The 14,134-nt window shown below is 46.7% G+C and overlaps 1 protein-coding gene across 2 annotated transcripts in view; it reads left to right on the top strand.

The window, feature by feature from the left end:
* Positions 1-833: 833 nt before the first annotated feature.
* TMEM164 (transmembrane protein 164) overlaps positions 834-14,134 on the top strand; it is a 91,608-nt gene continuing 78,307 nt past the window's right edge. Inside the window, exons 1-2 of one of the 2 annotated variants that reach the window (XM_054039719.1) lie at positions 834-957; positions 1,111-1,677. In XM_054039719.1, the coding sequence (XP_053895694.1) occupies positions 1,210-1,677 (468 nt within the window). In that variant the 5' untranslated portion in view covers positions 834-957; positions 1,111-1,209. Of the gene's footprint in view, positions 958-1,110; positions 1,678-14,134 lie in introns of those variants that run through there. The other variant, XM_054039720.1, reaches the window with a different exon arrangement.

Here is a 14,134-nt window from a genome sequence, read left to right on the forward strand (position 1 = left end):
GTTTGCAGTACAATATGCCTTAAGTAGTGACAGTGTTATTATTTTTAAGTTGAGATTGGCAGCAAGAAGTGGTTCAGATCACCATACGCCCTGGGTGGAATCTCTGAGAAAAGTTCTATCACATGAGACAGTTGTCTAGTTATGTTCACTTAAAGTCCTACCAAGTTTGCCAGCATCCCCTTAATCCCACAATTCTACTTGCATACTTATCTTTCCTATGGCAGCAAAATTATATATACACATTTTATAAGTACACTACACGGGTACGAGTCAGACATAGTTGGCTCTTGCCAGTTCTTAGGAGAAGGCGGTGAGCAGGGGAGAGGGAGAGGAGGGAACTGGCAAAGGAGGGTGCAGGTGGTAGGGTGACCAGCTGTCCCGATTTTATAGGGACAGTACCGATTTCTGGGTCTCTCTCTTATATAGGTTCCTATTACCCCCTACCCCCTGTCCTGATTTTTCACACTTGCTGTCTGGTCACCCTAGCAGGTGGTGAGTGAAGGAAGGTGCAGAGGTGAAGGCGGGCGCCGGGGGGTGAGTGCAGGAGGAGGAAGGAGGGCACGGGGGGGGGATGAGGGCTGAAGGAGGCAGCAGGGCTGAACGGGGTGAGGGGAGCAGGGGGAAGGCGGGCGCAGGGAGTGGGTAGAGAAGGGGGAGGAGACAACAGCAGCAGGGCGGAGGAAGCGGCGGGAGGAGGGAGCCGCCGGAGCGGGGGGCGGAGCGGGCGGCCCGGCGCAGCCAATCGGGGCTGGCTCATCCATGTCTCGGTGTGAGTCAGGCACGTCGGTGGGGTGATGTTGCTGCGCCGGGCAGGGGCCGGGAGAGCCGCCCGCGCCACAACCGGGAGGCGGCAGGGGCGGGCGCCCCCTGCTGCCTGGGCAGCTGCTGCTGCCGCCTGCACCCGGCGCTGGCCCCGTAGCCAGGGGCGCTGGGCCTGCCCGCTCCCGGCCCGCTGAGGTAGCGGATCCCCCCGCCTGCGGGGCCCGGGGCGGCGGCAGGGGGCGCGCGGAGCGGGGGCGCGGGAGTGGACACCGACGGGAGGAAGGGGGCTGGGCCCGGGGCGGGGCTGCCGGGTCCCCTCCCGCGCTGAGTGGTTCCCTGTCTCCGCAGACTCGCCGCTGCTGGCGGTTCCCAGCCGCCGGGGGAGCAGGGCTCGGGGTGCCCGGCTGGGTGCGGCTAGCTCCTGCCGGGGGGGGGTCCCCGCTTTTCATGCTCCGCCCGACAGCCAGCATCCTGGCTTGGGTCCCGCCCTGGTCCGACCTGCTCCGGGACAGCGAGGGCGAGCAGGAGAGGCAGCACCGCGCCATGGCCCGCTACAGCCTCGGCAACCTCCTGGACTGGCTCTACGGCGGGGTGGACCCCAGCTTCGCGGGCAACGGGGGGCCCGAGTGCGCCGCCTTCCTCACCCCGCAGCAGCGCCTGCTGGAGAGCCTGGTCTTCCTCACCGTGGGCGTCCTGGAGATCCTGGTGTCCCTGCGGAAAATCAGGCGGCAGCTGCACTCCAGGGAGGAGGGAAACCATCCGGCCCAGCAATCCCAGGCCAAGCAGGAGAGCCTGGGCAAGAACCTGCTGCTGGTGGCCCTCTGCCTCACCTTTGGCCTGGAGGTGGGGTTCAAGTTTGCCACCAGGACGGTCATCTATCTGCTGAACCCCTGCCACGTGGTCACTATGCTGCAGGTAAGAATTGTGTGTCACCGCTGTCCAGGCTGGGAAGTTGGAGTCAGCCCCCTTTTCAGCTCACTCACCTTATGCTTGAAGGAAGAGAAGCCAGCAAGAGATGCCTTGCCAAAACCCACCTGTTAGGATGTGAACGGGGTGGGGTGTCACGTGGGAGTCTGATAGGCTGCTGCAGCCAAATCACATATTTAAAAATCTCTCACTATGTCCTTAGAAATATCTTGAATAGATTAGGTATTAATTGAAAGTTTGAAATACTCTGATCAACTTTTCACTCTTGTATTGTCTTTGGCCCTGATGGAGCAAAGATTTAACCTGCCGACTTAACAGTATACACTCAGAGCAGTTGTATTGGCTTCAATGGGGTTCTTTAAACCCACATTTAACTTTATATATTGCAAGTTATTGTAGGAGCAGAGCCCTTGTTTGCTTCTTGTATTTGTTCATGATGAGAAAATGAAAAGAAACTAGTCAATTTGATTTCCTGGTTCTGATACACCTTTCCAGGGCTGTAGCGTTAGGGTTGCAAACACAGCAGGGGAGTGTGTGTGTGAACTATTTTCACTGGATTTTTTTCAGTATCATGCAGATATTTCCTTTGGTTTTAGGCTTTATATATGTTTATTCATCAATTTTTTTCACCACCCAATACAAGATAAAATGATACAAATATCAGGCATTCAAGAGCTCTAATGTTTAACCAGCAGTTATATCAGGGAGGGCAAACTAGAGCCCACAGGCCCAATCCGGCCCATTAGGGCTTTTGATCCGGCCCGCAGGATTGCCAGCCCCATGGCGAGGTGGGGCTAATGCAGGCTCCCTGCCTGTCCTGGCCCTGTGCTGTTCCCGGAAGTGGCCAGCACCACGTCCCTGCGGCCCCTGGGGGCGGGGGCAGAGGGCTCTGTGTGCTGCCCTCACCTGCAGGCACCGCCGCCCACAGCTCCCATTGGCCGGGGAATGGGGAACCGCGGCCAATGGGAGCTTCGGAGGTGGTACCCGCAGGCGAGGGCAGTGCGCGGCAGAGCTGTCTGCCCCACCCCACCCCCAGGAGCCACTGTCGGACATGCTGGCAACTTCCGGGAGCGGCGTGGGGCCAGGGCAGACAGGGATCCTGCCTTAGTTGCGCTGCATGCTGCTGCGACCCCAGAGCTGCTCGAGGTAAGCTGCGCCGGAGCCCGCACCCTGCATCCCTCCTGTACCCTGCACCCCGGCCCTGAGCCCCTTCCCTGCACCCCAACCCTTTGCCCTGAGCCCCTTCCTGCACACCGCACTCCCTCCTGCACCTTAACCCCCTGCCCCAGCCCTACATTCATGGCCCTGCATACAATTGTCCCACCCAAATGTGCAGGTTAACAACTACAGGCTCTGACAGACCAAGCAAATTCCAGGTAACATCAAGAGGACTCAAGCATCTGTTCTTATTACAGTAATTGCTAGGGGAGAGAGTCAGTCTTTTAAGAGGTGGGTCTGAACTGTTTCCAGCTTTGTAGACTAATACCAATACCGTGAATTCCGCCCGAAAACTAATTGGTAGCCAGTGAAGATCCCATAACACAGATGTAACATGTGAGCTGTGGGTGTCACCATTTAATAACTTCTGCACTAGCTTCCCATAAGATGGTAATGATTCTTGGTGGAAGAGAGCAACTGTTGCATAATCCATCAGTCAACCCTGTTAATGTAATGAAAAGTGGAAATTCTGCAAGGGCTTCATAAATATTTAAGCAATGAAATAATATTGCCACACTTCTCAGTGCATTGAGTATGTTGCAAAGTAAAATCTTTTACTGGAGGAAAGCTTTCTCCTAGTTTCTCCATAGCTTCTATCTAATATCATTATGTCTTGAAGTATCTATTTCATGCCCTTGGTGGGAATGGCATTTTGCAATAATACAGTATTTCTATATGTATTTAGAAAAGATTGGCACCTAACAGTTCCTTAATTTAGCCAATGCCTTTTTTTATGAATGGTCTTTTATTTCCTTCATGAAAACAAAACATCCAACAGTTTTTTTTTTTTTTTTTTACTCAGTCGGGTGCAAGTTCTTTTTAAAACAATTTTTTTTCCAAACCTTGGTTTCTGACCAATTATCAGGCCTTTTGTAAGTGACGAATAAGATCATGCTGGGTCACCCACAGTTGGAGTTCAAGTGGGACTCCTGTAATTTCAGCCTGTCACATTTTAAGGGCATGGGGTTCCCATCTCAATATATGAAAACTCATAGAAGGAAAAAAATCAGGTATAGTTAATATATATATATATGGTGCCAAAAGTGCTTGAGGCACTTCACAGAATGTAGGAATGATTTAGGTCTCTGTCCTTTAATTTATGTGTGCTTTTGAAGTAGACTTTCTGTATTTAGAGGGTTCCATTTAGATCAAAACCTTTCTTGGTCCATGTTTCTGTAATAATCTTTTATGCTCTTAGAGAGAGATCTAATGGATCCTTATAGAGAACAGTAAGTATTACTGCATCCCTAAGATATTTTTAGTCCAGGCCTCCCAGATGGCTGACAGAATGAAAACAATGAGCTTGGAACAAAAATTGGCTGGTGTATTTTATTTTCAACTGGTCATTTTCCTTTTTGTTTCCCAGCTTGCTTAACCTTTCCTTTCCTTATATTCCTTTCTAGTCTCTCTTGGTCTCTGCTTTCTTGTTCCTTTTCCCAAGTTTCTGGCTCTGTCATTGGTACAATCACTTTTCCAGGTGAGATCAGGAAATGAAGATTTTTCTATTGTCTAATTCTACAGTGAAAGCAAAAGGAAGTCTTCCTGGCTCCTCATAACTCCCATTTGCTGGAGTTGTCGTCTTACTTGCTGGCTCAAGTCTTTCAGGGGTTACCTCATCCACAGCTTCAACCCCAAGATGGCTATCTTGCACTACAACAGATCTTGCATTATATCCATGGCTAATGAACTGGTTAATGGAGAGATTGTTTCTACATAATCTCAATTGGTTCCCAATACCTTCCCTGCTATTTCAACCCCCCCACCCCATCCCCGACTCCACCCTGGGGTTAAGAAGGAAAATTTAGACTCTCTTATTGCTTTCATACAAGTAAACCAGACTGCTTTTTTATGAGTTCCAGTTAACTGAAACTCCAGGCTAGCCAAGGGATTGTTATGTTCCTGGGGGCTACAGTAAATGAAGTCCCATAAGAGCTTACCTTCACGTCTGTTGATCTTTTAACTGTCACAATGCTGAAGCTGACCTGCAGAACTCCTCTGCAGACACCCGTCTTTGAGATTGACTCTCTGTGGAGTACTAACCCCTTCTTGATTTTTCCTAAGATTTCTGATGATCTTTTGCAGAGAGCTTCATAAAACTAGGATTAAATTAAAACTGATTAAATTAATCTTGATAGCAATCATGGGCAAGAGGTGATGACAAGAGGATTACATACTTTCAAAGTATCAGAGGGGTAGCCGTGTTAGTCTGAATCTGTAAAAAGCAACAGAGGGTCCTGTGGCACCTTTAAGACTAACAAAAGTATTGGGAGCATAAGCTTTCGTGGGTAAGAACCTCACTTCTTCAGATGCAAGAGAAGAATCTTGCATCTGAAGAAGTGAGGTTCTTACCCACGAAAGCTTATGCTCCCAATACTTCTGTTAGGCCTGGACCACACTAACCCCCCACTTCGGACTAAGGTACGCAAATTCAGCTGGAGTACCGGCGTCGATGGCAAGCACTTCCGGGATCGATTTATCTAGACAAGATGCGATAAATCGATCCCAGAAGATCGATCGCTTACATCCGGACCAGGAAGTAAGTATAGACGTACCCTTAGTCTTAAAGGTGCCACAGGACCCTCTGTTGCTTTATACTTTCAAAGGTCACAGAAGGATCTGAGAGAGACAAGGTGAGTGTGGTAATATATTTTACTGCACCAGCTTCTGTTGGTGAGAGAGACGAACAGAAGTTGGTCCAGTAAAAGATATTACCTCACCCACTTTGTGTCTCTAATATCCTGGGACTGACATGGCTACAATAACACTGCATACAACAACTGAAAGACCTGGACCTTTCTGTTGTAATAACCTTGGATTCATTCTCTTGCCTGCTCCATTCCAAATATTGTTAACTGTCTCTTATGTGGGGGTGATTTTTTTTTTTTTTTTTTGGCGAGGGGTAGGCGGGAATGAATACTTATTCTGAAATTATATTTAAATGGTCTGGTCTCTGCCATTCAGAGCTCTGGATTAATGCTGTAGTGTTCTTACCGCCTGCACTCTCTTCCCACCTGCCTCTGACAAAGTCCACTCCAGTTGGCTTTACTTCCACATTTTCCCCCATTAAAATCATTGCTTCATATTATTGACTCCGTAGTAACTAGGTGATAGTGCATCTTAAGAAGCAAGCACTCTGTTGTTATCTAAACACTTGAAGGGTGCAGGTTCAGCTGTTAAGAAATATGTGATCTGTTTTAAAATGCCCTGAAATGTTTGCACAAAGAAGGAAGCACTTCATAATGAGAGATTATGTCAGAAGCTCTCAGTGAGACTCATTTCATTTCTCTATGACTGTTGCCTTTTTTAGTGAGGATGGCTTTTTTTTAAGGCTATGCCAATCATGTTTCAGCTTCTATTTCAGCGTTGCTGTTTCGCCTTTTAAAATGGTTAGAGGAGAGAGTGAATTTCTGCCTTGCAGACCTTTTTTCCCCATTTCCATCACAGAGACAGTTATTAGAACTGTGACAGAATTTATGCCCAGGGTATCCACTAACTTTCCATATCAATCAGGAAATTATACTGCTGGATTTCAGTGCTGAGTCTACCTCAAGAAAGTGAGAGAGAAACTGGTGCTATCTAGGTTTCAGAAGATTACTTCCATTTAAATACTGCATGTTGAGACTAGCATCAGACTACATAGCCTTTCATTGCCTGTCAGACGAGGGCATGCTGGACACATCTGAGCTGTGGCACAAGCAGGTGTTGTTCCCTGTTGTATGGTTAGCCGTAGGATGTCAGGATGTCCCTGTCCACCACAGGCAGAGTGGGATAAAGGACACAGAGACAGACTTTTCTGACACCCAGATCAGTTCCCCAATTAATGTAAATCCCAGGGTCAAATCCTGACTCCAATGAAGTCACTGGGAATGTTGCCATTGACTTCAATGGGCCAGGATTTTACCTCAGGAATTTTAGTATGAGTAGTTAACATCTAAAGGTATCCAAGCAGGTGGGCCCCCTCCCTACCTGTATTCCCAACAGGTTTTACGTCCCAGGCTCATTTGCAGTCCAGTAGAGATCACTTTCCCCTCCTGAGGGAGAAAAGCCAAACTGCTTCCCTTTCTGATATGCTTTGCCAAATGAAGAAGGACAGCCAAAGCTTCCCTTTCCCACTGTGTTAGCCAAATGGCTTAGTGCTTACTTCTGTCAGTGTACTGTAGCCAGAGTTTGTATTGTATCATGCACGAAGTTCAACCTTCAAGAGTAGAAAACTTTCCAGAGCCTGCTTTCTTGCCTTTTTCCCCTCCCAGGAGCCTACTCTCACCGCTCATCTGTCAGACCCCCAGTGTTGCAGACCTAACAAAGCCAAAATGGGGAGGACAAGTTTAGCTTGTTAAGCATTGACTTGATTTCCCCCCTAAACGGTTCCTTAATCCCCAGTGGTAGCTTGCCATGTTCCATTCCCATTGCTGATAATAGGCATTTGTCCTGTGTACAGCAAAGTTGAACTTGGCCTAGTGTGTCTCACTTGCTTGTTATTAGGTAGATTAGGTCACATTTGTCTGGAGATCTCCCACTTCCCTTTCTTTTAGATTGAGGGTAAAATTTTCAAAATAATGTAGGCTCCTAAGTCATCTAGGTGCTATTTTCAAAAGTTACTTAGGTTCCTATACCCCTGTGACTTTCAGTAGACAAAAGTCAGATGGGACTTAAGTGCTTTTTAAATTTTACCCCTAACTGTTAAACTAGGGTTGCTGATTCAAGCTGTGATCTGTTTACTGTATGACAATAAACCCATATCAGTCTTCCTGGGAGCTTCTCTGTGCCTGCTACCTTCTTACTCACTTCTTACTCCTTCACCAAAGGTTCTTAAGCAAAGTAAGCTGTCATGGGATAAGAGGGAAGGTCCTCTCATGGATTGGTAACTGGTTAAAAGATAGCAAACAAAGGGTAGGAATAAATGGTCAGTTTTCAGAATAGAGAGGGGTAAATAGTAGTGTTCCCCAGGGGTCTGTCCTGGGACCAGTCCAATTCAACATACTCATAAATACTCTGGAAAAAGGGGTAAACAGTGAGGTGGCAAAATTTGCAGATGATACAAAACTATTCAAGATAGTTAAGTCCCAAGCAGACTGCGAAGAGCTACAAAAGGATCTCACAAAACTGGGTGACTGGGCATCAAAATGGCAGATGAAATTCAGTGTTGATAAATGCAAAGCAGTGCACATCGGAAAACCTAATTCCAACTATACATAAAAAATTATGGGGTCTAAATTATCTGTTACCACTCAAGAAAGAGATCTTGGCGTCATTATGGATAGTTCTCTAAAAACATCCACTCAATGTGCAATGACAGTCAAAAAAGCAAGCAGAATGTTGGGAATCATTAAGAAAGGGATAGAAAATAAGAACGGAAATATTGTATTGCCTCTATATAAATCCATGGTAGGCCCACATCTTGAATACTGTGTGCAGGTGTGGTCACCCCATCTCAAAAAAGATACACCGATATAACGTGGCCCGATATAACATGAATTCGGATATAACGCGGTAAAGCAGTGCTCCGGGGGAGTGGGGTGCACACTCCAGCGGATCAAAGAAAGTTCGATATAATGCGGTTTCACCTATAAAGCGGTAAGATTTTTTGGCTCCCGAGGACAGCGTTATATAGGGGTAGAGTTGTATATTGGAATTGGAAAAGGTTCAGAAAAGAGTAACAAAAATTAATAGGGGTATGGAATGTCTTCTGAATGAGGAGAGATTAATAAGACTGGGACTTTTCACCTTGCAAAAGAGATGATTGGGGGGATATAAGGTGGATAGAAAGCTGGCTAGATCGTCGGGCTCAATGGGTAGTGATCAATGGCTTCATGTCTAGTTGGCAGCTGGTATCAAGCGGAGTGCCCCAAGGGTCGGTCCTGGAGCCGATTATGTTCAATATCTTCATTAATGATCTGGAGGATGGCGTGGACTGCACCCTCAGCAAGTTTGCAGATGACACTAAACTGGGAGGAGTGGTAGATATACTGGAGGGTAGGGATAGGATACAGAAGGACCTAGACAAATTAGAGGATTGGGCCAAAAGAAATCTGATGAGGTTCAACAAGGACAAGTGCAGAGTCCTGCACTTAGGACGGAAGAATCCCATGCACTGCTACAGACTAGGAACTGAATGGCTATGCAGCAGTTCTGCAGAAAAGGACTTAGGGGTTACAGTGGACGAAAAACTGAATATGAGTCAACAGTGTGCCCTTGTTGCCAAGAAGGCTAACGGCATTTTGGGCTGTACAAGTAGGGGCATTGCCAGCACATCGAGGGATGTGATCATTTCCCTCTATTCGACATTGGTGAGGCCTCATCTGGAGTACTGTATCCAGTTTTGGGCCCCACACTACAAGAAGGATGTGGAAAAATTGGAAAGAGTCCAGCGGAGGGCAACAAAAATGATTAGGGGACTGGAGCACATGACTTATGAGGAGAGGCTGAGGGAATTGGGATTGTTTAGTCTGCAGAAGAGAAGAATGAGGGGGGATTTGATAGCTGCGTTCAACTACCTGAAAGGGGGTTCCAAAGAGGATGGATCTAGACAGTTCTCAGTGGTACCAGATGACCGAACAAGGAGTAATGGTCTCAAGTTGCAGTGGGAGAGGTTTAGGTTGGATATTAGGAAAAACTTTTTCACTAGGCGGGTGGCGAAGCACTGGAATGGTTTACCTAGGGAGGTGGTGGAATCTCCTTCCTTAGAGGTTTCAAGGTCAGGCTTGACAAAGGCCTGGCTGGGATGAGTTAGTTGGAGATTGATCCTGGTTCGAGCAGGGGGTTGGACTAGATGACCTCGTGAGGTCCCTTCCAACCCTGATATTCTATGACAGGGGTTGGTAACCTTTCAGAAGCGGTGTGCTGAGTCTTCATTTATTCACTCTAATTTAAGGTTTTGCGTGCCAGTAATACATTTTAACGTTTTCAGAAGGTCTCTTTGTATAAGTCTATAATATATAACTAAACTATTGTTGTATGTAAAGTAAATAAGGGTTTTAAAATGTTTAAGAAGATTCACTTAAAGTTAAATTAAAATGCAGAGTCCCCTGGACCAGTGGCCAGGACCCAGGCAGTGTGAGTGCCACTGAAAATCAGCTCGTGTGCTGCCTTTGGAACGCATGCCATAGGTTGTCTACCCCTGTTCTATGATATGATAGAGGTCTATAAAATCATGACTAGTGTGGAGAAAGTAAATAAGGAAGCATTCTTTATTCTTTATCATAACACAAGAATTAGGGGTCAGCAAATGAAATTAACAAGCAGCAGGTTTAAAACAAACAAAAGGAAGTATTTTTTTTTCACACAATGCACAACCTGTGGAACTCCTTGCCAGAGGATGTTGTGAAGGCCAAGACTATACCAGGGTTCAAAAAAGAACTAGATAAGTTCGTGGAGAATAGGTCCATCAATGGCTGTTAGCCAGGATGGGCAAGGCTTTGGAGCTGTGCTCCGGCTCCTCTCCAGCTCCAGGCAAAAACCTGCTGCTCCGCGCTCCAGCTCCGGCCTCTGCTCCAAAGCCCTGCAGGGATGGTGGCCCTAGCCTTTGTTTGCCAGAAGCTGGGAAAGGGCGACGTCGGATGGATCACTTGATGATTACCTGTTCTGTTCATTCCCTCTGGGGCACCTGGCATTGGCCACTGTCAGAAGACAGGATATTGGGCTAGATGGACTTTTGGTCTGGCCCATTATGGCCATTCTTATGTTCTAATGACTGTTTTATCACTAGGTTCCGTTTGACTTTTCCACATAGCATATTCTTCTGGCAGTGTTTGGTCTTTGGGAATGATCTATGTTGTGTTGGCAGGGAGTGGTAACAGAGGAACAGATTTATATTGCTCAAAAAGTAGGAAGCACCCTACTTCACTCATGGCTGCCCAGAGGAACTGCCAAAAGGAAGTTGCTCATTGGACTGGTTCCTGCTTTTTTTTAGGAAACAGCAAGCGGGAGAGACCTTGTTAGTGTCTGTAGCTTCATTAAAGAAACTGGTGATGTATCTGTGACTATGAAATCAACTAGCCCAGGGGTTGGCAACCTTTCAAAGAAAAAGAGCCATTTTTTTTTTGTTTTTGTCTTTGACCAAAATTTTTCGAGAGCCGCATCACACGCAAAGCTACTTGTAGAGTTAGAATTTATCAACTAATAATAATTTAACATATTAAAGTTATTACTCACCAATACTTTTAATGCGACTAGAATCTAGGTGCTTCAGCGAGGACTGTATCAGACCACCCACAGCCTGGGTATGTAGCCGTGGTGTTAAACCATGCTGGGTCCATGCCGCTGCATCTTCACTGATATCTTTAGCCATGCTTCTGATTGCAATGTAGGCACACTCCCTATGTTTGTACAGCACCTAGCACAATGGGGACCTGTTCTCAGTTGGGGCCTACTGATGTTACTGACATACAAATAAGTTTGGACCCATCTCTCCTGCAAATACTTGCATTCAGATTTGGGTTTGTTAAAATGCATTTGCTACAGGGCCTGCAGTGACATGACAGTCCCTCAAGTGAGGCTCTGAATAAAGCCAGTATTCTGGCAGGGGGTTACAATAATGCGATGTCACTGAACAATATGTGTGCTCCCTGGTGGCTGAGTGGTCTCTGCCCTTCTAAATCACAGGGTGTCAGGAGCATTGCGTACCCGAGATGACACAATAACTACACCTGTGCTGCGGTGGATTATGTACTTATGAGAACCTCACCCTGGCTTTGTATCAGATTCTGAATCCCCTGCATGCAAACCTCCCACCTCTTCTGTTGGGTGTGTGGAGTCTGAGAGGGAGTTTGGGTGCAGGAGGGGGTTCTGACCTGGGGTTGGGGTGCGGGAGAGGGTGTGAGGTGCAGGCTCTGGCCGGGAGGCGCTTACCACAGGCGGCTCCCGTCTGGCGGCGCAGCAGGGCTCAGCAGGCTGCCTGCCTGCCCTGGTCCCACGCCGCTCCCAGAAGCAGCTGGCTGCTGGTATGTCTCGGCCAATGGGAGCTGTGGGGGTGGTGCTTGCAGGCAGGGGCAGCTCACAGAGACCCGCTGTCCCCCTCTCCCCAAGGGGCATGCAGAGATTTGCCAACAGCCAGTCGTTTCCAGGAGCGGTGTGGGGCCAGGGCGGGCAGGCAGGCAGCCTGCTGCACCGCCAGCCGGGACCCGCCTGTGGTAAGTGCCTCCTGGCCAGAGCCTCCACCTCGCACCCCCTCAAAAAACAGCTGCCCACAAGGGGGCAGCCAAAGAGCCACATGTGGCTCCGGAGCCGCAGGTTGCCGACCCCTGACCTAGCCAGAACAACTGACTGATCAGTTAGTGTTGGGGATAGCTGGCCAGAAATCTGTGTAGCAGACTTTTAAAATGATCTGTGTCAATGAACTCTCCTAGGAAATCATGTTATAGGCCTGATGTATATTTCGGTTTTTTGTGATTTATGAATTTAATATTTCAGTGCTTATTTTTTTAATAAATCTTGAGTTTTATGTAGATGTCCAAAATTAGTAGGTTTTTTTGGGAGCTTTTTTTTTGGTATCCACTATAGGTATATTATCTACATTACTCATTGCAGTAGTATATGTTGTAATGAGCAATTTTTTTGTATGGTCCCTAGTGTGCTTTAATAAAGTTTCATACAGAACTAGGTTAAAGTAAAATGGGGAACTTTTTAGTGTGCACCAGCAGGGTCTACATGGACCAATTAATGCACAACACATTAATGCAAATCAGAAATCACACCTGCATAGTCCTCACTACTGCTTCATATAGACAAACCCTTAGATACAAGTAACCATTTTTGGTGTTTTTCCAGTGTCTAATGGATAAACACAGATTCCATTTTTTAAATATGAGGATGTTTTATTGATGATTCAGGTAAAACTGAGAATCAGAAGCCCTACATATGTTCCACACAGCTCAAAAGGATCTGGTGCTCCTGTGATCATGCTAAACAAGCATTCTCACACTATACAGAAGTCGTGGCTGTTTATCTTCAACCAGCCAGAGATAGGAACAGGAAAGGGGATGGGCTCTGTGTAGTACGCAGAAATGGCTACAAAACAACAGCCAAACAGTTGGAATCGCAATACTGCCAGTGTCGTTCCATGGCAGAAAAATAACATTCGGTAGTTTGAAATCTCGTGTGGTAGCTCTCTCTTCCTGTGCTGAGGGCAACAGGTGTTGGCAAGATGTATGTAAATGTTACTTTAGCCCTTTTCTCTGTTCTTATAATAGATTGCACATAATCCTACTGCTGGGCCTAAATATTAGGAGACAAGATAAAGCAAAAAAATAAATAAATCTGCTGCAACAGTTTAGATCACTCCAAGGGGAAATCAACAATAGCTGTTTACAAAGGTCTCTTCCTCATGCAAATATTTTGTTTTTTTTCCCGATGAGTATTTCATTTCAGAACAGCAAAGGCCTTGGGCTGTGAGCCAAAAATACTTTCTGGAGGTGAAGTTTCTCTTCAGATGGTCTCTGCATAAGAACACAGATATTGTGTTTTGCAAAGACAGTGAAACTCCTTAATCACAATTGTAATAGTGCTGTCTGATAATGAAGTGACATACCTTATTGGATGCTGAGTGCTGCAAATTAAAGTTTCTTTTGATCAGAAGTGCTGATGTCTGCATCTCTTTAAGCTAAGTTGTGTTCAGATCAAACCCACATTGGCTTTTCATACTCATGTGTTTCACAGAAAGGGCAAGGTTGTGGTGAAGTTGAGGGGTGTTAAGCTACAATTGACCTGATCGCAAATATGAACCATGGGAGCTTTTATTAGAGATTCAGAGAAGTTAGTCATCCTGGATAGTTGAGTGACCTATCAGTGGTGTCTTGGATGCCAGATCTGTGCCTAGATCCTGGTAGCTTGTTTTCTAGCCTGGCAGCCTGATTAGTTCTTGGAAGAGGAAGGAGGAGCCTCACATTACTCAACTGTGACTCCTCTGACAAAGTGGCAACCGTGTTTGTATCAGTAGTCCAATTAATTCTTTCCTTAGCCAGAATGGCAACTGTTGTGTGGGCTCTCCAGTCTTAGCCACCTATCACCATAGTATGAAGTGCTGAGACAAGGAGTCTGTGCAGCTGAGGAATTAATTGGGAGTGGGGAGGAGGCAGAGGAAGGCTGTTTCTGTGGACAGGGAGGATTACCTGATTTTTGAATTTTCCTTTACATAAAAAAAATGGGTTTACCCCAGCTGTTTCAAACCCCTCCTAGGACTGTACCTCTCAAAAAGAAGACAGCATTCTCCTGGTTGCCCCCCCCCCCCAAA

This window comes from Malaclemys terrapin, chromosome 9 (assembly GCF_027887155.1).
Source record: "Malaclemys terrapin pileata isolate rMalTer1 chromosome 9, rMalTer1.hap1, whole genome shotgun sequence".
NCBI classification, from domain to species: domain Eukaryota; kingdom Metazoa; phylum Chordata; order Testudines; family Emydidae; genus Malaclemys; species Malaclemys terrapin.